The sequence below is a fragment of the Rhamphochromis sp. 'chilingali' genome (assembly GCF_963969265.1).
Source record: "Rhamphochromis sp. 'chilingali' genome assembly, chromosome: 19".
Taxonomy (NCBI): Eukaryota; Metazoa; Chordata; class Actinopteri; order Cichliformes; family Cichlidae; genus Rhamphochromis; species Rhamphochromis sp. 'chilingali'.
The window spans coordinates 17,952,560-17,976,214 of NC_137946.1; the positions used below are offsets into that span (position 1 = coordinate 17,952,560).

General features: G+C 41.6%; 4 protein-coding genes across 6 annotated transcripts in view; 2 read left to right on the forward strand and 2 right to left on the reverse strand.

The window, feature by feature from the left end:
• Positions 1-696: 696 nt before the first annotated feature.
• On the forward strand, positions 697-7,591 carry alg5 (ALG5 dolichyl-phosphate beta-glucosyltransferase). Its single transcript, XM_080867490.1, has 10 exons — positions 697-1,039; positions 1,975-2,143; positions 2,340-2,386; positions 3,013-3,081; positions 3,218-3,310; positions 3,417-3,530; positions 3,647-3,706; positions 3,801-3,952; positions 5,945-6,030; positions 6,281-7,591. The coding sequence occupies exons 1-10, from the start codon at positions 977-979 to the stop codon at positions 6,394-6,396; spliced, it is 969 nt and encodes a 322-aa protein (XP_080723616.1). The 5' UTR covers positions 697-976; the 3' UTR covers positions 6,397-7,591.
• Positions 7,592-10,253: 2,662 nt separating this feature from the next.
• smad9 (SMAD family member 9) lies at positions 10,254-16,827 on the forward strand. Its single transcript, XM_080867489.1, has 8 exons — positions 10,254-10,364; positions 12,108-12,657; positions 13,265-13,480; positions 13,646-13,906; positions 14,005-14,115; positions 14,696-14,917; positions 15,594-15,850; positions 16,224-16,827. The coding sequence occupies exons 2-8, from the start codon at positions 12,462-12,464 to the stop codon at positions 16,365-16,367; spliced, it is 1,407 nt and encodes a 468-aa protein (XP_080723615.1). The 5' UTR covers positions 10,254-10,364; positions 12,108-12,461; the 3' UTR covers positions 16,368-16,827.
• Positions 16,828-17,139: 312 nt separating this feature from the next.
• Positions 17,140-20,030, reverse strand: rfxap (regulatory factor X-associated protein). The gene is made up of 3 exons (XM_080867493.1): positions 19,374-20,030; positions 19,144-19,254; positions 17,140-17,687 (listed from the first exon to the last, which is right to left on the reverse strand). Exons 1-3 carry the CDS (start codon positions 19,797-19,799, stop codon positions 17,583-17,585), a joined length of 642 nt encoding a protein of 213 aa, XP_080723619.1. The 5' UTR covers positions 19,800-20,030; the 3' UTR covers positions 17,140-17,582.
• The window catches only part of dclk1a (doublecortin-like kinase 1a), a 47,614-nt gene continuing 43,759 nt past the window's right edge, over positions 19,801-23,655 (reverse strand). For 2 of the 3 annotated variants that reach the window (XM_080867486.1, XM_080867487.1), the window contains exon 16: positions 19,801-23,063. In XM_080867486.1, coding sequence (XP_080723612.1) covers positions 22,779-23,063 — 285 coding nt within the window. In that variant the 3' untranslated portion in view covers positions 19,801-22,778. The remainder of the gene's footprint in view (positions 23,064-23,655) is intronic. The other variant, XM_080867488.1, reaches the window with a different exon arrangement.

Here is a 23,655-nt window from a genome sequence, read left to right on the forward strand (position 1 = left end):
TCGCCAGTCTGTCGCAGGGCCAACACACAGGGACAGACAACCATTCACACTCACATTAACTCGCACATTCACACCTAGTGGCAATTTGGATTATCCAATTAACCTATCCCCACAAGCTGCATGTCTTTGGACGGTGGGAGGAAGCCGGAGTACCCGGAGAGAACCCACGCAAACACGGGGAGAACATGCAAACTCCTTTTCACCCATTCACACACACATTCACACACACAGGTGATGGCAGCTACATTGTAGCCACAGCTGCCCTGGGCGCACTGACAGAGGCGAGGCTGCCGGACACTGGCGCCACCGGGCCCTCTGACCACCACCAGTAGGCAACGGGTGAAGTGTCTTGCCCAAGGACACAATGACCGAGACTGTCCAAGCTGGGGCTCGAACCGGCAACCTTCCGATTACAAGGCGAACTCCCAACTCTTGAGCCACGATCGCCCTGTTTTCCATAAATGTTACAACAAAATGTTGCGGACTAGAAGAAAAGTCTTTATTGCTTTGACAAATAATCATATTCTTCCTAGCATTATACCTCCCTTTTCTCTTTGTGTACCGTACATGTTAAAGAGAGTCCTTGCCACCATTTCCACCCCTGTCCGCTATGAGGCAGTGTGCCCCAGCGCCGAGCGGTACTGTGCCGCTCGTTGTTCTCCTCCTCCAATATGATGATGTGGGAGAAAAACAGTCACTACTTCCGTATCGTCGTTGTGTTCAGTTGTGATTGGAAGTGGAGTTAGGTGAAGTGTCCTCACAGCAATGGAAACATAAGGACTCATTTTTAACATTTTAACCTTCTGAATAATATCGTAAGCCCGTAATTTGGTACATATATTTGGACACACCAGGAAGTTAGAGCACAGGCTGTGTGTCAAAAAGCAAAAGAAAGGAGAAAGCCAGCTAGTTTCTGAGCTAGCCCCTGCAGGTGGTCTGTCTGTCAGTGGGTGTAGGGTAGGTAACCTGATGGAAAATGGATTTCCTCTGTGAAATAGTTCAAGCCCTCGTCGCACTGGCAGCTGTAGTTTTCGTCGTGGTGAGTAATCAGTGCTTTGGATGAGAGATGCTGTAGCTAAGTTGTTTTGGGAGAAGTTGCCCAAATACAGTTACAGTGATAGCGTGGGTATCTTTCCTTTTGTACTTTTTCCAAGTTATCCTTGAGCATTGTGTTTGACTCGGGCCATTGTAGACTTTTACAGGCCTGTTCATGTACCTCAGTTTTATGATACTTCCTTTTCATTCTGTTCTAAAGCAACAGAGGGGTCAAGTGTCATGCAGAAAAAATATCTGAGCATGAAACGGACATTTAATTCAGAAAAACTAGACATTGGCTGATACCGGATCTTTTGGTTGTAAATAAGTCATGTATTGATTGGTATTTATTCAGAGCTTTAGTCCTATTGACTATAGAAAGCATATATAAAACCACCAATTGCTTCTCTAGCACAGAGAAGCAAGCTGATGATGACAGACACAGTTGATCTCTTTCCTCCTTGGCATTGTGTTACTCCACCCCTGGGATGGGGTAACACAGACCGAAAACGTCCTTCTTCTTTTTTTTTATAGAGGTGCTCAAACTTGCTAATCATTAGTTAATAGCAGGCACCTGGCTGCTAATTACTCTCTGCATTCCTATGTCATATTTTGTAGTTCATCTGAGGTTGTATTTACTCAATTTTAAGATCTGCTAAGGACGAGATTATTTTTTTATTATATCCTAAAATGTAAAACTTTAGAAACTGGTCTATATCTAAAAGCATGCGAGCAAATATGTACCATATGTTATCATGAGTCTAGAAAGTCTTATAAGGTCTTCTCTCTAAAACCAACATGGGAGCGAAGCGTAGGTTTTCAGTCTTGGATCTAAACAAACCACAAGACTTATGTGGTTTGGAGATGTTTGGCCAAAATGCATCACAAGAAAGATTCAATTGTAAATCAAATGCAATTCTCATATTTCTCACTTTTCAGTTGCTCGTAATAGCACACTTAACCGCAGGGATGGTGGACCTGACACGCCATGAGAAGGAGAAATACTTTCTCACCGCCACCGGAGAGAAGCGGCTCTTCCCCAGTCTGCATGATCCCCATTCCAGGGAGCTCTCTGTGGTGGTCCCGGCCTACAACGAGGAGCTCCGATGTGAGTAAAGTCTGCTTTTCTGCTCAGTCAGTCATTATGAATGCCCACATTAGACACACACTGTAAATAGTCACAGTTTTCACTTAGGCGTTAGTAGTGCAATCCATCCAGGTTGGTGCAGTCAGTCGTCATGTCACTGTGCACCTGCAGTAGGTTGTACTTGCTATTATATGTGTGTTACTGTGTGTCCCTTCAGTACCTGTGATGATGGATGAAGCTATGGAGTACTTGGAAAACAGGCAGGTAAGTGCAGAGCCTGAATTAAAGCTTAATTATATTTACAGTAAAAAGCAGCACATTTAAAAGCATATACAACGACATGTATCACCAGATATCCAATTACCACATTTAACAGTAACTGTAATTACATTTGGGATATTTATTTATAATCAAAATCTGACACACAAAGAGCAAACAAAAAAAGGCTGTTATCAGGACTGTGTTTTTATTAAGAACATTTATTAATAAATAAATGTACATACTTTAAGGCTAAACTATGTATAAACAGATGGTTTAAAAATTTTAATGACAGGAAAGCCCTTAAATTAGTTGTATCTTATCAGAGATACAATTCAAGTTTGTTTTTTGTTTAGTTTTTTTATATTTTGTTTACATTTTTTGGTCACTGGTTCCTTTTTTTCCGCAACCTTGTGTATTTAGGTTTCTTGAATAACTGATGTTAGTGCCTTTTTGTCTGCACTGATGATGGATAACGTTCATTATTTAAAAAAAAAAAAAAAACATATATTGCTGGATATGTTATTCTCAGACTTACCAGTAGGTGGCAACAATGATCTGGGTAAAGTGGCTGTTGTGAAACAAGTCTCTCCTGTTTTTGTTTTTTTGTCTGTTTTTGTTTCTGACTGCAGAAACAAAACCCCTCTTTTACCTATGAGGTCATCGTGGTGGATGATGGCAGCAAAGACAAAACCACAGAGGTAATAATTTTAAATCTTTTTTGGGGCAAATTTAACCAGGCCTTCTATTTTAGCACAACTCCGTTTTGCTCAGCTAAACATTTTCAGCCAGTATAGATCGGTTTCATGAGTGGACACTGTTGTGTTGTCCTGGCAGGTTGCTTTGCGGTACACTACGAAGTACAGTGCTGATAAAGTGCGCGTCCTGACGCTGGTGAAGAACAGAGGGAAAGGAGGAGCTGTGCGGATGGTGAGATTGTAGATGTGAGATTACAGTGTGTGTCCAAATGGGAACCCTGAAGCAGCAGTTTGGAGCTGACTTTGGTTTTTTTGTTTTGTTTTTATCTCTTTTAAAGGGAACTCTGAGCTCCAGAGGGAAAGTCATTCTGATGGCAGATGCTGATGGAGCCACAAAGTTTTCTGACATTGAGAAAGTGGAGGCTGGACTCAATGACCTCAACCCCAAACCGGTGTGATGGTGTTCTGTTCTGTTTTAAATTCAGTCTCACTTATTCGATATGTAAGTGTGTAAAAGTGGTTAAAATGTGGCCAAGCCTAACGCCTCATGTGCTGCTCTCACATCTAGGAGAACATGGCAATTTCATGTGGATCCAGAGCTCACCTAGAGAAAGACTCTGTAGCTCAGGTAACAGGGTTTTATTTTATTCTGCTTAAAAAAAATAATGTGTTCGAAAACAAATTTCAGAGCAGTAAATAACCACACTTTGGTGTCTTTGCAGCGGTCTTTGTTTCGGACGTTCCTTATGTATGGCTTCCACTTCCTGGTGTGGTTCTTTTGCGTGAAGGGGATCAAGGACACTCAGTGTGGCTTCAAGCTTTTCACACGTGAGGCTGCACTCAAGACCTTCTCCTCTCTCCATGTAGAGCGATGGTAAGGAAACAGCCTCCACTGTTGGCACATGATGATGTCTTAGCTTAAAGTATTAGCTCTAATGTGCATTCACCTCGACTATATTAAAAGCAGAAATTTACAAATCTTAACCAATGTGTCATATGTTTAGCAAAGGGATTCCTGGAAAATTTTGTCTAAAGGCCATTACACACTGAGCGCATTGTGAAAAAGTCAAATTAAGTTTTGAGGCCACATCTGAGAAGGCAGAGAAATAATTTCAGAGAGCCGGACCCAGAGCGACGTCTAGCTGTGTGTCTGAGCTAAAATAGTGTTACTTCACTTGTTCCACATCATTGTTTATTCAGTAAAGTGCGCTTTTTGAGCTGCGAACGTGCTTGTTGCCAAACGCAGTGGTGTGATTGTTCAGGTCCTTTTATTCAGAAATTCAAAGAAATTGAACTTCAGCCGCAAAGAGAAAAAAAAAAAAAAAAAAAAAAAATATATATATATATATATATATATATATATATATATATATATATATATATATATATATATATATATATATATATATATATATATATATATATATATATATAAAATAAAAAATAAAGCCATTTTATGAAAGCAGTAGAAGTCAGGGCTATGTTTAATTGTGCAAAGTGCACAATGAACACTGCAAAAAGGGACTCAGGGGGCTGGAACTGAACAGCTGCATAGCCTTAAGAAAACCACTTATCAGTGAGGCTAATCTGAGAAAATGGCTTTAATTTGCTATGGAGCATAAAGATTGGACTCTGGAGCAATGGAAAAAGGTCATGTGGTCATGTGGATGAGTCGTCTCAACCTGATGACTACATCAGGTTGAGAGGAGAGGCAGATGGAGTGATGCCTACCGTACAAGATTATTGTTATGTCTGCAATTGCTTCAGTTGGTCGGGTCTAAACCCAGAAAGTTACATCAATTAAATCAACACACAGTATTCCAAGATGACAGTGCCGGGATTCATGAGTCAAAGAGTGGTTGAGGGAGCAGGATTGGTCACCTCAGAGTCCAGACCTTAACCTCGCTGAGATTCTTTGGAATGTGCTGGAGAAGACTTTACACAGAGCTTTGACGTTCACATGAGCAGTACAAGGTCTCGGTGGAGCTGTGGACATTATATGTGCAAAATCCATGCCTCAGGGAATTACAGTTGGTGTACTCTTAGTGTCATCTCAACCCCAGATGAACTGTAGGATGGCAAATCTATGTCATGAGGAATTTTCAGGGCTGAGACCCACATTTATGTCATGTTACAAATTGCAACCAGATAAACTTTACACACGCTTAAAGTGAATTAGGACTTTAAGCAGTCTGAGTCCACAATTCTCAGGCATAAAATGGTGTGGCGCCGCTGACTCGGGGACATGGATGAGCTGCTGCCCCAAGTGAAGGAGTTTAAGTATCCTGTGTTTTTTGTTCACGGGTGGGGGAAGAGTGGATTGGGATATTCACAGATGGATCTGCAGTGGTGAAGAGAGCACTGAGTGTGAAAGTGAAATTGTTGATTTACTGGTCAATCCACGTTTCTACCCTCACCCAGAGCCATGAGCTGTGGGTAGAGACCAAAAAGAAGGAGAGTGCAGATACAAGTGAAAGAAATGAGCTTGCTGGGCTCTCCATTAGAAATTTAAAATAGATTCTGAATATATCTGCTTCTCCTTCAAATCAAAAACAGACAGTTAAGGTGGTTCAGACATCTTGCTAAGAGCCCTCCTGAGTGGCCGTTAGGTGAGCAGCAAACTGTCCACGATACAAAGTAACAGAAACAAACACTAGTCACAAGGATGTTTCATCTGTTTTCTGATAATTAACTGGTGAAAACTCCAAGAAGTGAATTTTTGGTGAAATTTAAACAGTCTTAATTAATACTAAATAACTAAGAAGTCCTGAGGATTTATACCTAGCACAGGTGATGGAGTTACAGTGAGGTTTTAGGTTTTAACCTGCAGTAAAACAGGAACTTTAAATCCACTTTCTTCTCACAGGGCTTTTGATGTGGAGCTCCTGTATATCGCCCAGTGTTTTAAAATCCCCATAGCTGAGGTGGCAGTCAACTGGACTGAAATAGAAGGTACGACTTTTTTTTCTCTCTCTATGAAATATGTCTCTTCCCACCATGCCACCTATCTGGAGGGCTATAAATATCTCTGTAGGGTGTGTTTGGAAGTCTGTTTGTGGTTGATTGCATTTATTTTTAGACCTTTTGTAATAATTGAAAATTGTAGGCATTTGTAGAAGTTGATCTACACAGGCATATTTCCAGTATTTGTCTTATGAAAGCACGACTTGAAGCTGAAGCGCCTCTGGGTTTGTTCTAACAGGGTCCAAGCTGGTACCATTTTGGAGCTGGCTGCAGATGGGACGAGACCTGGTTTTCATTCGCCTGCGCTACATCACCGGAGCCTGGAAACTGCAGTCGTCGCATAAGACTGATTAGCCAATCAGACGAGCCCTTGTATCATAGAGACGGCCTATGATACGGCCACCGAGCCTTTGGGTGGTTTGGGGGGGGAAGCGTTACAGCTGTGTCCATCATTCACTGTAATCAGAAGCAAAGCACGGTGTATCAATACTTCTCCTTTCCAGGCATCACTGGATGTGAAGTAATGACACAGTTGTGGTTTCCTCCTGGATCCTGCCTTTATTTTTATTTGATTACTGTTTGTTATGGCTTATGTTAAAAAAAAAAAAAAATCTGTTGCCATGGGTTACAGAACATCTCTGTGGCTTGTCCTTGAACTAAGTTACATCATGTTGTGCCCAGTCAGCCGCGAGAAGGACTTTTAGTGGTGTTATGTGGAGGACTAATTTTATTTTGTAGGGTTGATGGGCTTAATGACATGAACAAGAATAATAAAAAAGTCAGTGATTTATGACTCGATAATTGTTAGTAACCAAAGCTGCAACAATAGGTTGAGCTACAGAAATGTAACTGACAACTGTTGTTAATTCAAAAAAATATGAGCATTTGATTGATTTTGAGTTGTCAGAATTTGCTGATTTTCTTTGTTTTTTGTTTTTTTTTCCCAATTTGCACTGCTGTCAAATAGAATCAACGAATGACTGATGGTATGAAAACAACATGCTTTACAGTATGTAATCAGATTGGTGAATGGGAGGAAAAACATCCATTAATCCAATCCTTTAACTGCTTTTCTCACCTTAGTTGCAGTTGGGCTGAAGCCTATTCCAGCTGATACCGAGTGACAGGCAGGATTTATCCTGAGCAGAAAGAGAAAGAAATTGATAGAAATGTGCAGTAAACAAACTCATTTTACACGGTCGGCCACATACAGCCCACTTTGATCTTTGGCCGTAGCAACGAAACTGCCCTTTCTGTCAGTGTAAAGATGTTTAACTACACAGTTAGCCCCATTTAGTATAAAAAGAAGTCTAATTGCAATGGTCCAGCTCTTTATCAGCAGGAAATGCTATGAAACCTATGAATTCAAATCCAAAATCAATGCCCTCCTTCACATTTTATATTTCCCAAATTCGAGCAGTGGCCCAAATTGAGTTCTTAGCCAGACCGATTCTGGCCCCCAGACCTCGTGTTTGACACCTCTGACGTAGAGATTAAAGAACCATAAGTGATGACATGGTTTCATACAATACATAGAAACTTAAACTACTCTGCTGTGTTTGTAACAATGCTTACTGCAGCTACAGTGTTTGGTAAAGACATGACATGTCTTTGTTAATACTGAAGCTAAAGGAGTTTCTTGTTGTAGGGCCGAGGATCTTTAATGGGTCTTAAAACTTGACTAATTGTGACTGATGTTCCCAAACATGCAGTGAGGCACCTTTCAGGCTTCTTACACAGAGTACCAGGGTCAGGAACGTACCTTTGAAATATTATTACTAGATGTCTGCAGGCTCTAACTCCACTAAACGTTTAATTTGGTATAAATCATGTTTAACTGATTAAGTTATCTGGGGTCAGCTCTAGGAAATGTTCAGCACAGTAGGCAGTGTGATCTGGCCTTTCCTCAACATGAAAGAAAGTAGGAAACCCTGGACTGCGGTATTTATCTCAATATTCATCCTTTTGTTTGTCTCCCAGGCCCAGTGTGGACATCTTGGAAGGAGTCCAGCAAGCGTTTTTGTGGTCTGAGTAAATGAACTTTAATAGTGCTGTTTTCTTATGCAAGCCTGAGGTCTGTGCTTCGCGCTCATGCAGATGTCTCTGAGGGCCTCCCGGAGCCCCAGGGAGCGCATCCTGTTTGTGCCCCGCTCGTCTGGCTGTGTCTGCCCTACCAGACACAGAAGTGGGGAATCGCAAGCTGCACATTTCTAGTTTCCTGCCTCCAGATTTGGCACTGCAGAAAATTAGGGTGCCCTATTTAAAGATTTACAAAAGCATTCGATTGGCACCAATTAGCTCCATGATATGAAATGAAATTTAATTTAATTTCAAGAAACCAAATGTAATGCTCCACAAAATAGGCCCTGTGTTTCTAATGGGCGATTAAAACCCTTCCAGGCTGTTGTGCTCGCATCTAAAACGGTGATCAAACAGGTTGCACAGCCCACTGCTCTCGGTCCTGCTCTGAAACCTTCCCGCGGCTTCTTTGGCGGTCCCCGAACCAAACCTTGGACTCTTAGTCCCCCACCTTTTTAGGCGCACACCGGCCAATTGAATTTAGTGGTGTGTCCTGATGGTTTACCTGGTGGTTAAGATGAAAAAAAAATGTTTTTTTATGAGATATTCAAAGTAGTTTCACTTCGCGTTGGGAGTGTTGTTACATCCCGCAGCAGTTGCTGTAAACTCTGAAAATGTCAAACTTGTAGACTCACTGTCGCCAGCCGGGCTTGCGTCATTAACTGGACCAGTCACGGCACTCCCAATAAAGGATCGTATCCATCCGCAATGAGAAAGACCTCAGCGCTCCCAACAATGGATAAAAAAACAAACCTGGATTTTTAAGACGAGGAAAAACTATATATATAAATAAAGATGATTTCACCGCATGTGTGGAATCATGCATAAAGACTGAGTACTAAACGGGAAGATGTTTTACTTGATCTTTTCTTTTTTAAGCCTACAGGTGCAGCATGTGCGTGCACGTGCGCGCGGCCACAGGCAAGTAACAGTGTGAGGTGGTTGGATATGATAGCAGATTTGATCCTCCCCGAGCTGGACTTTATATATAACTTAAGAGTTAATATATAGAAGCAGATTTAGTCTTATACTCGGTACATTGCACCAATAGCCTGGCCTGCGCCCAACAGGTGCTCGTTGCTGTAAAGGAAGAAGATGACAGCAAACAGACCCTCACAGGCAGAGAGATGGGTGTAACAAAAACTCGCTGATAAACACTTTAAGTACAATAATTATTAGAGTTTTATCAGGTAAAGTCAGTGAAATCTTCAGCAATACTAGAACAGGTGTGATTTGGGGATTTTTATTTCTCTATTTTTCTTTTCCTTTATATCGTGATTAGGTGATTGGGAGCTCAGGTGCTCGAACACAAACGCTCGTGCGTGCTGCCGCGAGCGCTAAATCTGAAATCCTGAGAAAGTTCCAGGAGAGGGGGGGGTGAGGCGGAGGGATCTAGCATGCAGGCGCTGCGGTTCCAGCCAGGCTGACGCCGCCGAGGCTGTGTGGCGCTCGGCTGGGGCTGCTGGAGGAGTGGAGCCTCCGAGCTTCACAAACCTGCGTCAAAGCGACCGCAACGAACAACGCCGGAAATAACTAAGACTGAGCCTTCATAATAAACGCGGAAGTTCACACTATGTGCGATGTCCTCTACAAGATTATAAAAGCAAACAAAACATTTTTTTTAATGTTTTTTATTTATTTATTTTCATGTAGACTTACTTTACAACCTCCTTTCTAACACTTACCTGTAGAAATTACTGATAATAATTTCACTTAGAAGATTTAAATAAAAAATAATGATGTTATTTTATTAAAGTTAATGACTTGTAATGCCAAGTGTTTGTGTTTTTTTCACTCACCTTTTCCACTTTCTTGGTGCTTACCGCACCACTCTGCATTTAATCATTAGTTATTAATTATGTCTGTCTCTCTTCCACAGCGGACAAAAGTAGTTTTGTACTTCACTTTTAAAAGTAGAATTTTCAAATATTGATTGAAGATAGACAAAAATGTATAAACATATAGAAACTTTTTCTCTCATTTTTTTAAATCTGGCTTTTGTCAAATGGAGCCTTTGGCTATATTCGTTTATAAACTGGCATCTACAAATTGAGTTGGCGATGCTTTTATTTAGAAATCACCAGCAGGGCGCAAAGTGTTATTGAGGCTAAGTTGACCCTTCTACACATGCTCACAGACTCAATCGCACACACCTTCGCAGCCTCAGTGTGCTGGCCTGACTTACTACAAACAGGAAAGCCTCGCACACTCACACGGCTGTCTGCACTGCACTTGTTACAGAGGTGAGAAATTAAACTAACTGGCTCGTTTTTCCTTTAAATATTTTAAATGTATATTTGTTTTTTATGTCACGCGAATTTGAATTCCTGTTAAGAGAGAAATAGTATCAAAATTAAATGTTACCCTCTTGCACTGTCGGTAAACTTTAAGGGGGGTTTCATTTGTTCAGAGTTGTCATCTACATGCTGAGTTCAGTATAAAGTTGCAAAGCTGAGCTGAATTAAGTATTCAAGATGTATTTAAAAATAATAACTGCAGTTTTCTTTGCTCCTACACGTGTTTTCTCTGTAGTAGCATGCCTTCATCACACAAGAATGAGCCGAGCGACTTCAATGTCATTGCTCCTAATCGCATATTTGCAGTGAAGGTGTGGAGGTTAGGTCCGAGCCTGGATTTTGTAGCTGCAGAATGACTCGCAGTTGAGTTGTAGTAAAAAGGAAGCTGGCGTGTTTACTTTTTTGGGAAGGGGTGTCCTGGTGATAAAGCATTAGGTAATTAGCCTATCTGAGCCTGCAGACTGAGTGACGCCAGGCTTCATAAAAGCAGCAGCAGCGGTGGACTGATGCCGCATTGAGCCCTGTGCGCTTTTTGCTGTCATTGTAAACCCCAGCTGTCTGTGTGTCTGTCTGCGGGAAACCGGCGCTGGCCATGAGCACATGAGGGCAAAAAGAGTGAACATACAGATCCGCATAACTCATCACCTGTGTTTAGTTTGACAAAAAAAAAAAGAACAGAAATTCGGAAGAAAGTCTAAAGTGGTTCTGTTTCTTTTACAGGAAAGGGGGAAAGCTGAGCTTCCAGTTCACTTTTATAAACTCTGTCTGCCAATAGATTCATATTTTTTCCCCTTTCGGCATCAGATGCGCACAAACATGTGGAAAAGTGTTCTGACATGCAAGGACGATGTGCAAAGAGCTGATAGTACAAGATGTAAAACTATGCGTTTTACCCAAAAGGTTGGGCATGATGCTGCAGAAAGACTCACAAACAGGAGACTAATAAAATTACGTGTTTATTTTTATGAATATCTAGGAATTTCTTTGAGTAGAAAGATGCTGCCGAACCCACGAACCCTACCTAAATAATAGAACTTTAATCTGATACTTTTTTTGTCTGCACCTTATTCTTGGCATTCATATAATAATATATACTGTTCAGTAGATTTAGATGGACAGAGAGGCTAACAGAGGGAGAGAGCTCTCTGTCTGTCGCCCTCCCTCTCCCCCTCCTGCCCTGTGATGTGTTCTGGCCAGACAGTATGGCTCCTGGGCGTCAGTGGCATGATCATAGAAACAGAGGCCAGAAAGGACATTCCTCATTGTTGGTGAATCTAGAAATGAGCTTGGCCATCTTGGCCCGCGCTTTCTGCAGCAGTTTTGTGAAGTGTTTCATTTTCTCCATAGAGAATAATAACACTGCTGTTCAGCATGTGGGGAGATCACTTTCATGCGGGCGTGCTTTCTGTAACAGCGCCCTGCTGATACGGCCGTCCTTATCATGGAAATCCACCTTCGATGCCCACTTCATTAAATATGAGTAGTTTTTGGTTATGAGGTGTTTTCTCTGGCTGTTCTCATCTCATCACCAGCTTATCACCTTAGTGACTCTGTCTTAATTCTGCTTTTCCAATAAAACCCGAGGTCTCTTTTCTTTTTTTTTTCTTCCTAACCTCCAAACTTTTTTTCTTTTCTTTTTGTTTTTTGGCTGAATTATCTGTTAATACAATCTCTTGCTTCTCCTGCCAGATGATTGAAACTTGACCTGGATTTCTGGCTGTGTAAAGAATAACCTTCCCCGCTGGAGGCTTCGACTCCAGAGCTGCCGGATCCCAACACAGAGAGGGGATTTAGGGGGTTTGCGCTGCACTGGCAGGAGTCCAGCACCTCTACTAGAGCTGCTCGGAAGTAACAGTGGAATACAGAAAAGAAAAAACGGCGCCTGTTTACACAGACTCATCACGCCACGTCTTTCATCCTCACCTCTTCTGTTTCCTCTTCTGGCTGCTCATTATTTGCATCTTCACTGTTATCCACAAGGGAACTTTTATCCCTTTAACAGGACCCATCAGCTCGTCTTGCCACCCATTTATCCATCTCATAATGAACTCCTCTACCTCCATTACATCCTTATTCTCCTTCACCAGCCCGGCAGTGAAGCGCCTGCTCGGCTGGAAACAAGGGGACGAGGAGGAGAAGTGGGCGGAAAAGGCTGTAGACTCTCTAGTGAAGAAACTGAAAAAGAAAAAGGGGGCAATGGAAGAGCTGGAGAGAGCGCTCAGCTGCCCCGGGCAGCCTAGTGAGTATCACAGTGTCCAATATAGAAGTTTAGTCTAGCGGTTCTAATTGTAGAGGTCAAAATAAACATGAAGATTATTTAGACAGGATGACGTTTACAAGATGGGAAAGACAACACAAGCGGGGGGGGGGGGGGTGCTTTTACCTGTGTGGGGAATCAAAGGAAATGACTAAGGGTTTTACTTGGGCAGCACTTCATTGATGAGATCACAAGGTATAAATTTTATCAACTATAAATCAGAGTTCATACATAATATATATTATATAATAAATTATTTCCAATTATTTTACATGTGTATAGCACTTTTCAAAAAGTAGATTTACAAAGTGCTTCACAGTTCAAATAAAAGCCACATTAGTTGCAACATGCACACATACATGCAATGTTGGTTCTTTCTTTTTTTAACATGGTTAAAAATATCCAGAAGAATTTAAAAATGTAAATTAAATATACAATAAATAAAATGAAAACAGAGTTTCTCATAATGCTTTAGTATTTCAGTAAAACGGTCAGTGGTACAAAAACATTTAATGTTAATGTGCACACAGCACATTTAATTTGGTAGAGTTCTGTTTTTAAAAAGAGCTATTTAATGTGAATCCTCCAGGTAAGTGTGTGACCATTCCTCGGTCGCTGGACGGGAGGTTGCAGGTGTCCCACAGGAAGGGTCTGCCCCATGTTATCTACTGCAGGGTGTGGCGCTGGCCTGACTTGCAGTCCCACCATGAGCTGAAAGCCCTCGAGTGCTGCGAGTTCGCCTTCGGCTCCAAGCAGAAGGACATCTGCGTGAACCCCTACCACTACAGACGGGTGGAGACGCCAGGTACTTTAAATTTGCTGTAAAAATATGGCCTTTATTGAATTTTAGCCTTAGAGAAAGGGCGCCTGATCAAATAGTGTTCCCAAGCCTAAAGCACTTGCCGTAATATGATCTTTTAAAGCTCCATCTGGCTCTCACCCCCACCCTTTTTTGCCCCCCTCCCCCAAGTGCTGCCACCAGTCCTTGTTCCACGCCACAGCGAGTTCAACCCTCAACATAGTTTACTGGCAAAGTTTAGGAACGCCTCCCTTCACAACGAGCCGCTGATGCCCCAGAACGCCATCTACCCAGACTCCTTCCCTGCCCTTCCCTGCTCCTCCTTCTCCTCCTCCTCCCCTCCATTGTCCCTCGCCCAGTCTCCCAGCTCGCAGAGTTACCCCAACTCCCCCAACAGCTCTGCAGAACCTGGTAGTCCATATCATATCACAGGTAAGAATCACAGTATGCAAGCTAATACCTTCACTTTGAATCTTCACACAACAGTACATAATTTATTCTCTTCTGTCATTCAAAACACGGTTTTCCAGCTGAGACTCCACCACCTCCGTACAGCATGATGGAGACAAATCCCCAAGAGGACGTGAAGCCAAGCAACTCCATGGAGACCCCTAAACTCACATTTTCTGCTCCGCACAGAGGTATCCTTTCACAACACAAAGATATACAGGTGTTAGGAACAGCAGACTCTATGTGGAAGATGGTGTTAGCCACTGTGACATCACCCACCTGTCCTGCTGTAAAACCTCAAGGTGCATGATTTGAAAGTGGATGTGATGACTGACTGAGAAAGTGAAGTTCAAATAGTATGGTAGCAACTTGTCAATCGCAATGCGCTGGTCTCCTTGTGACTATAACGAGGAACATCAATTACAAAATGACAATCGTGCTGTATTCCTCAAGACTTAAAACCAGTGATGGAGACCATGAACTCATCAGGAGAGTTTACTGAGCTCACAGTCTAAATAAGCTGAGGAATACCAGCCATCAGAAAGAATATAAGTTTAATAGACTTTGCTTTACTTTTCAGAGCTGGAAGCTGCATCCATCTTTTATATACAGTCTGTGTTAGAATACATAAAATCGATGCAAAACTTGCTTTAGTTTTATCAGGTTGGATTCATATGAATTTGCATTGGGTTTAAAATTTAAAATGGATAAATAGGATAAAATGTTTTATCCCTAACACCCACCTCTCGAGCATTTGTTGTTCCTGTTCAGATTTAAGGCCCGTTTGCTACGAGGAACCAGAGTACTGGTGCTCCATAGCTTACTATGAGCTCAACAACCGGGTGGGGGAGACTTTCCATGCCTCATCACGCAGCGTCCTGGTGGACGGCTTCACAGACCCGTCCAACAACAAGAACCGCTTCTGCCTCGGCCTACTTTCCAATGTCAACCGCAACTCAACCATCGAGCACACGCGCAGGCACATAGGCAAAGGTAGGCTGGATGGCTTTTGGGGGTGGGGGTTTTTTTGGGGTTTTTTGCATTTGGTGAGAGCAAGAGCTTTTAAAGGAAGGTTGTTTAAAAAGTTAATCTGCTCACTATTGGTTTCATCACTGCCTTTGGTGTGCATGTGCTAGTCTTTGTAAAACATTGTCATGCTTTAAACTCGGCTTGTCATTTTGCAATAAATCCTTTGGGCCAAATAATGTTTGATTTTTTTTTTTCCCCTCATGCTCAGTGTTTACAAAGCCTGCCTTTGTTGGATCGACATCAAGCATTTTAGTGGCTTCCAATAAACTGTGCAGTGTGAGGATGTGTGTGGTTTTAAATGACAGAGATGGGACAAAGGCTTGAGGATAGTTGGTCCCCAGTTCACAAACAGTACCAACACCACTCAGCGTTTCCTTGTTTGCGGACATAAAAGCCTCTGTGGTTTTTCTTTCAAGGGAATATGAGAAAAATCCATCAATATCAGTTAATTTTCAGTGAAGTAATGAAATATTGTGGTTAGCTCATTAATTATGTCTTTCTTGTAGCTTTTTTTATACTCTTTAGATCTGCTATGCTAAATTGTAAATATTGCATTTCCACCACATTTAAAGCACCAAACATTCAGCAACTTTAGTATTTAGTTGTTGTTGTTTTTTTAATCATCTCCCTTTAATTCCAGGTTTGCACCTGTACTACGTGGGCGGCGAAGTGTATGCAGAGTGTCTGAGTGACAGCAGCATCTTTGTCCAGAGTCGCAACTGTAATTTCCAGCACGGCTTCCACACCACCACCGTGTGCAAGATTCCCAGTGGCTGCAGCCTCAAGATCTTTAACAACCAGCTGTTTGCTCAGCTTCTCACCCAGTCCGTTAACCACGGCTTCGAGGTCGTCTATGAGCTCACCAAGATGTGCACCATCCGCATGAGCTTCGTAAAGGTACTGACTGAGCTTTCTTATGAAAGAGGATGCTGATTATTTGATAGCAATTTTTGCGCCCATTATGGCAATTCTCAGTTTTGTTTGTTTAGATGCATAGAAACGGAGGTCGGTACAGGTTGGAAACCGTGAAATTAACTTCTGTAGTGCATACGAATGCTTTTATTCATGCTCAGTCAAAATCAAATGAGAAGGGTTGGATATACGCTCAGTTTCTCAGGGTAACTTAAAATTCCCATGCTTAGTGCTGCCAGTCATGTCAGATCCTCCCATACACAAGGTGGGATTACTTGTTTTCTTTGCATTAAATATTTTATAGTTAACTGAAGAGCCAATATTACCAGCTGACCAGTTGTTGCATCTTTTCCTTTAGGGCTGGGGAGCTGAATACCACCGTCAAGATGTGACCAGCACCCCCTGCTGGATTGAAGTGCATCTGCATGGGCCGCTGCAGTGGCTGGATAAAGTCCTTACACAGATGGGTTCCCCACACAACCCAATTTCTTCAGTGTCGTAACATGAACACAGACACACACCTTGCGTGTGTGTGTGTGCGCGCGCGCGCGCGCTCTCATTCCTGACAGGTAGTCACAGATTCTGTACATTTTTCTGTCCTACATTTGACATCTCATGCAAAGTTACAAAGATGCGTTACACCTTTGTCACACGGCTAAAGCAGACGTGAAGATGAATTTTATTTAGCTGAATTTACACTAAGCGTTCCTAATTTCAGTATAACGCAGTTAGCCTCTTCCGTTTCCTCTGGGATGCTTTAACTGCACAGGAAAAGTGGGATATATTTGTAGGTACTTAAACTGTTATACGTCCAAAGTGTTATTGGCGTGGTATGTACTGTATTTGTGTCAACCAATGTTTGACTTCATGTTCTGGTTGCTTTTTACTTTTTACATTAAGTTTTTTCTGTGATTCCAGTTTTCCAAGGTTTGAATTTCTGGTGTTTTTTTTTTTGTTGTTGTTTGTTTTTTGTTTTTGTTTTTCTCATTAAAAAAAAAAAACAAAACTCATATTGCATCTTTTTTTATTGTCATATACTCATCAGGGACAAACACTACAACTTAAACACAGAGGGATAATGCAGTAACAGAGTTTCATTTGTAAAGTATATCCCTCCTTCTCTGTATTCAGTTATCACTTAAGGTTTGTGCAACAGTTCAGGGAGAATAGACAAAGTCTTGTCAAAACCAAGTCGTCAACCTGCAGGAAACGACATGCACCACACAAATGATTGTCACAACAATAGCATTTCAAGTTAAATCTCACACACACACTAAGGATTTATAACTCATTTTATTTTATTAATACTGCACCAAATCACAACATTTCCTATAAGGCGCAATTCTTCCAGAGAAAACAGTCTGAACTGGAGTTTCAACAACTAAACAAAACAAAACAGGACAATGTTTTTAAAATGAACAAAAAGTGAAAACGAATATTGGCTTAAATTTAGGACAAAATGTACCAAAAACAGCACCAGTCCTGGTTTAAATACATGGTCAGTATGTGATTTGAAGAAATCTTCACTCTCTGGGAGTTGAATCAGTTTAGTCTTCCATTCTCAGCACAACTTCAAAATGTCCTTTTATTCTCTCACAGCATGACGGAAGAAATCCATGCTTTCAGTGTACGCTTACGATTCATTTACGCATCAGATGCCAGTGTATTTCTTTAGTGCGCTTTATGCATCACAAAAACTAACGCCCGCCACCCACCGTCAGCAGCTCTGGAACTGCTGTTGTGACTGGCTACGGCTCTGTGTAGCTAGAAGCTGCTGCTGTTGCTGCAGGAAGCTGATCACCTCTGGACTCCTGAGAAGCGACTGCAAGACAAATACATTGGAAAACATAAGATATTTCACTACAAAGCTGCAGTACAAGACAATCAACATTACTCTGCTTTCACTAATAAAATATGTGTCATAACTGTTCTATGAACTGGATGCTTTAATGTTACCAATAGGTGTTTTCCCATGATTCCCGGGAATCTTCGAGTTCTATGAACTTGGAACATTGTTGGCTTTTAAAATATTACAGTATTTGGGTTTGCGTGTATGCCTGTTTTTTATGTAAGTTTTCTTTTTTGTTTTTTTAGTCCAGCTGAAAGAAACTTTCCTAATTCTGGGATCATTGGAAGAAAATACATCAGTGTAACCCAAAACCAAAAAACTGTAAAGTAAAAAAAAAAAGGAGACGTTAAAGGTTCTCCTTTGAGAAAACAAAATATGTGAAACTAAGAATAAGGACACTTACACTCACTGGCCACATCATTAGGTGGCCCTGTTCAACTGCATTAAAAAGCAAACGGCAGCTCAACTCGAGCATTAAGGCAGACATGGTGAAAACCTTCTGAAATTCAGGCTAAGCATTAGAGTAGTTGTTGGTGCCAGTCTGGCTGCTCCATTTCAGATTCTGTTGCTCTACTGGGATTTTCCCACACAACCACCTCCAAGGTTTACAGTGAATGGTCCAAAAACAGACAAAATACCCCGTGAGCAACAGTTCTCTGGGTGAAGATGCCTTGTTGATGCCAGAAGTCAGAGTATAATGGCTGGACTGTGTTGAGCTGAAATAAACAACCATTTGCTAGAACCAAACTATTCTGAAAACACAACATGTCAAACCTTGAAGCAGCTGGGCAACAGCAACAGAAGACCACACCAATGCTGCTGCTGTTAGCAAAGAAAAGGAAACTAAGACTACAGTCAGTATGGCTCATCAAAATTGGACATTCGAGTGGTTGGTTCAGAATCTAGGTAAACAACAGGAAAGCATAGATTCATCAAATTTTCTATCAATGTTTCAGGCTGTTGGCGATGCTATAATGATGAGGACGATATATTCTTGTCACACTTTGTTTCCCTTAGTACCAAATGAACATTGTTTAAATGCCACAGCATACCTGAGTATTACTGCTGACTACGTCCATTCCTGTATGACCACAGTGTACCCATCTTCTCATCACTGCTTTCAGCAGGACAAAAAGCTATGTCACAAAGCTCAAATTATTTCAAACTGGTTTCCCAAACATGAAAGTGAGTTCCCTGCACTCAAATGACCTCCACAGTCACCAGATCTCAATCCAGTAAACACCTTAGGGATGTGGTGGCACAGGAGAGTCATATTGTGGATGTGCAGCCAATAAATCTGCAGCAAATATGCGATTTCATGCAAATATATCACATTTCATGTCCATTTAACCCTTAAAGCCGGGTGCCACAGAATAATATGCTTGTCATTTGTCTGCATGTTCGTCATGGAACAATCAACCAGTCTTACCAGTCTTTTCTGGTTGAGGACCTGCTCTATCAGAGAAGGTCTGGCTGGACGGTCCCCCATGGCACCTAGACGCTGTTTGTTCACAGACACAGGACGTTCTTCAGAGTTTTCCTACAGACAGAAAAACGCAATTAAATGTGCAGGTTTTGTTTGTGGCTTGGCTCTAAAGTGTGGAAATCAGACCTCCACATCATGGTAAATGCTTCTAGCACTGAGAGTATTTAACTTACATCAAGTTTCCCACTGGACATGGCCTTATCATTCTTCTTCTTCTTGTACTTGTCTTTGTACATTTTGTTGCGGTGTTTTTTGCACATCCATGGCTTTCTCTGCTTGGCCACCTGCGTCGTTGTCTCCGTGCACCCATCGTAGGTACACTGTTTGGGGGCGTTGTCGCCCTCGGAGGTCTCTTCGTCGTTGAGCTCCTCCGGGCTAGCTGCGCCGTCTCTGGGATCTGAGGCGTCCAGAACGTCGCTCTCTTCGTCCGGATCGTCCATGTCGTAGGAGGCGTTGTTCTCCGGTTCGTGCGGCGTTATCACATTTCTACTGTCCACAACTCCGCTTTTATTTACATAGTACCTATGTCCGTCTTTAGTAAGCAGAAGAGTGGAGTCTTTGTCCTTACTTGATGATAAGGAAGCGTCTTCTTCGCTCATGATAGCAGCAAACAAACAAACGACGCTACAGCGACCTAGCTAGTAGCCCCACGTTGGTTAGCTAAAACAGCTACTCGCTTACATTTACTGGTCCATTTTTCCAGTATTAGACGTTAAATTAATTTCTAAATAAAAGGTCATAAATATTCCAGTATTTCAGAAGCAAATGTCATAGTTTTTACTTCTATTGGTTTAGCCTGTCACCGGTCAGGAAACATGAAAATCTTCTTCTTCTTCTCTGCTTTAGGTTTATGTGTTAAAGCGACACCTAGTGGTCAAAATAACATATGCACGCCAGTTACGGGCAACTACGACCAACTTGTGAGATGTTTACTATAACACTGTTGCCTGCTGAAAGGGCAATGCCCCTACAATCCTACTTATATATTTACCCTTTCCTAATCATAGTGGATGCTTATGTTCACAATATTCCTGTCACATGGACACATTAGAGTTCTACTATGTGTAAAAATAGACTAAAATAGACACCTTTCTTGAAAAGGCTTGATGGAAGAGGGGTATGCTAGGAAGCATATTACTTGGATGTTCTGGCCTTGCTCCCGCAGCCAGTATGAATTTAAATTCATACTTTCAATACATTCATCTTTAATTTACAATTTATGTTCGCAGAAGGTTTTCAAATAACCTCTCTGCACACTTTCTACTCAAATCCAGACAGGATCCATAACAGAGCCAAGTACCACCAAGCATTCAAAAGTTAATAATAAGCAGAGGGCCTGTGTGGAATAAGTGCAATTATTTCATAGAAAACAAAACTGACGTCTGTATGGATAAAAAGTTAAGCCAAGGACTGAGTTGTGTATTTGGTACAGACCGGTAATGAAACAAAAGTCCTATAAACAGGAGCTAAACACAAAACAAAAGACTCAAACAATTTGATTTTAAACATATTTTAATTATTACTATAGTCATAGACCATTGTTGAACAGAGGTACAGGTATTGGTATTGCAATGGACTGTAATACAGTGGGTCAGCTGTGAGAGCACTTTGGTAAACCACGTGTCCGTGCGCTGGAGAGCACAAGTTCATACTGATCTGGTCAATGTGGCAGCACATTACCGCATATGTGCAATGATGAGAATAAATACAGAGAGTCTGACTGGTGTGACAACTGCAAGGAGATCATCTGCAAAAAACAAACAAACAAAAAAACCTAACATTTCTGTGTATTTCTCTCACTCATCTGTCTTCTCATCTCTTATCTCACATCAGTTTAAGGGAAACTATATTACTGGCTGCTTTTCTGAAGAAAAGAAGTGACATCATTCCCAGTAGGAGGCAAAGTTGATGATCTCTTCTTCATATCCACTACCGATCCATCCAACTCACCCATGCTTAACGCTTCACATCAACCTGATGATCTCCTCTAGTTTATTATTTTTTTCTTCGCTGACTGACTGATACGCATGTATGACTGATTTTGTTGTATTTTTTTGTATTATTATTGTACAATTCTCATAGACTGACTACTAGTAAAGAAATATACTGTATTGTGAACTATCAAAATAAATAAAATTGTTATTTACACAACATATAAACAATACTTCATCACTAAACTGTTTCTTTTATAAGAATAGGCTACTGTATGTCTGTCATGCTTTCATCTGAAGAAATGAAGCCATGAATGAGGTTGTACAGAGCTGAAATAAATTCTCCTCCACCCTTTTTCGCTGTACTGCTGGTTCTCTGGCATCCATACTGTCATTCTCTCGATCATGTCTCACTGCACCTAGACTGCAGTGCAAATGTGCAAATAGGCACCTCTTGTGAACTGTTAACTGTGCGCCTTCTCCATCTGAAAACGTGTCTGTGTAACCATATATTTGAGCTGCACCAACCATAGCTTGAACATGTTGATGAAACATGTGTCTAGTGTTCATAAAATATAAAAAGAATTAGCGTGATGATCACTGTGAAAATGTGTGGCTTGAGGACAAATGGGTTCAGATGTCGAGTTTGCTACACAAGCACCAGGATGCTGCTGAGTTTTGTGTATCAAGATGTCGTGAACCGAGCAAGTAACAAAACCAGAAGGAGCAGTCAAATGCACCATTGTCGTCTTAGAATAGCAGTCTGTGTAAAATGTAAACTGTATGACTGCGATCCAACGTTACGGGGGAAGGCAGCGCCGAAACTGTGTTGAGCACAGCGTCACAGCACAATTTCATCTTTTTTTTTTTTCATCAAAGCCATTTTTAAAACACATTTTGCAACTGAAAAAAACCATAAAATCCTTCCCCAACGTGTTTTAGCTCGCTTTCCAACATTGTGTTTTCATCACGTCTGCTGTCACCTACTTAAACGTTTCTGCACTCTACTTCTAAGCACTTTGCCATTATTTTAAATCCACCAAGCTCTAAGGAGAAGTCAATAAAAACATTGTTTTTTTTTCTATGAAAAAGAGAAATACATATCAAAAAATGCTGTGAATTAAAGTATGAATAAATAAGGTTCAATAAAACATGAACATTGGTCCATATTCTCATATTGCCTTGTAGAGCTGTTCCGCCTTGAGGAAGTTTCCATGTCGAGCCCGGATCATCACTGAAGGGTAAAGCCCTTTCTTGCTCCTTGAGCTCTACAACATGTGCTCAGATGAGAAAATGTTAAAAAGAAATCAACAAAAGCCTTTCACCTCACTCTGGCTTTTCCCTCTTCCTCTCGATCCCTGTTTCTTGTTGCCTCTTGAATCTTTCTCCCAACCTCTCTAACGTCTTCTTATCCACCCCTTGGTCCATCTTTCCTCCAGGTTCGGAAAGTTGGATTCAGGGAAGTGTGAAGTTCTCTGTTGATATTTTTATTTCTTTTTTTCAGAGATACTGGGAGAAAGGGGTTGACACCTCGTCCTCCTCCTCCTCCACATGCAGAGGGAGGAGCTGGATGAGGATTTTCCCTCGCCGCCTCCTCCTTTGCACACCTTCCTCCTCTTCCTCCCCCTACTCCCCTTCGCCTGCTCTCTAGAAGGGCGAGCTGGGGGAGCAGGCGGTGCTGGCTGAGCTGATGGAGATGTCATCAGAGTCGGATGGGAGTCTGGGGTCTGGGGAGGGGTCAGAGCAAGTGTCAGGGGTCAGAGAGGGAGGGGCCGTGGGCAGGCCAGGGAGGCAACTGGGGGGCTCCGCCCGTAGTGTTTTTGTTGTTGTTGTTACTGAATTCACAGTTGGCATCATCTGCAGCGGCAGCGGTTTCACATCCGGGTGGCATCCTCGTCCGAGAACCTGCCTCTCCTTATCAAGAGGGGTGGCCTGAAAAAGAGAGAAGGAGGAAAAGGTAAGGATCAGATCTGTCTGCTGCACAGTCGATTATCCAGGAAGGAGGAGCAGAAGAACTTTGCACATGTTCATTAAGTTACTAATGAATATTTAATTGGACAGTAACAAGGAAGTGAAAAACCATGGACACTGACAATTGTTTCTTCTTTTCTGAAATGTTATGTTTATCTGAGGAACAGTCTATCTAATTTTCCACAATAAATCTCTCGGATAAAGGCAGGTTCAACATTCTTGTTTAATTTTTCAGGCACAGTAAATATTATAAAGAGGAGATTCTGGATATCACTTTTTAATCACAACACAAATCAGAAACATCTGCACAAGTTCGGGTCCATCATGTTCGGACTTCTAATCAGTCAAACTAAACTCTGTCGTGCTGGAAAACTGGGAATCTCAACCCAAATAATTCATAAATTAAGTCACTGTTAATTTTTTCCAGCCTATTTTTAATTCCTCTAGTCAGTGTCCATATTACTTTAAGTTCTGTGACCTTTATAACAATGCACTTTGTGGTCCTCCTAAATCAGGGGACACAGTCACACAAGAGGAGTCAGGTAATGTGAGC

Excerpts from the sequence above, each read along its gene's own strand:
- smad9 (XM_080867489.1), top strand. The coding sequence starts at position 12,462 with ATGAACTCCTCTACCTCCATTACATCCTTATTCTCCTTCACCAGCCCG. Across the intron at positions 12,658-13,264 it reads CAGCTGCCCCGGGCAGCCTA|GTAAGTGTGTGACCATTCCT; the intron begins GTGAGTATCACA and ends TGAATCCTCCAG. Across the intron at positions 13,907-14,004 it reads TAGTCCATATCATATCACAG|CTGAGACTCCACCACCTCCG; the intron begins GTAAGAATCACA and ends ACGGTTTTCCAG.
- alg5 (XM_080867490.1), top strand. The coding sequence starts at position 977 with ATGGATTTCCTCTGTGAAATAGTTCAAGCCCTCGTCGCACTGGCAGCT. Across the intron at positions 3,082-3,217 it reads GCAAAGACAAAACCACAGAG|GTTGCTTTGCGGTACACTAC; the intron begins GTAATAATTTTA and ends TTGTCCTGGCAG. Across the intron at positions 3,311-3,416 it reads AAGGAGGAGCTGTGCGGATG|GGAACTCTGAGCTCCAGAGG; the intron begins GTGAGATTGTAG and ends TCTCTTTTAAAG.
- rfxap (XM_080867493.1), bottom strand. The coding sequence starts at position 19,799 with ATGAGCGAAGAAGACGCTTCCTTATCATCAAGTAAGGACAAAGACTCC. Across the intron at positions 19,255-19,373 it reads TGTCCAGTGGGAAACTTGAT|GAAAACTCTGAAGAACGTCC; the intron begins GTAAGTTAAATA and ends TTCTGTCTGTAG. Across the intron at positions 17,688-19,143 it reads TCCTCAACCAGAAAAGACTG|TCGCTTCTCAGGAGTCCAGA; the intron begins GTAAGACTGGTT and ends TTTGTCTTGCAG.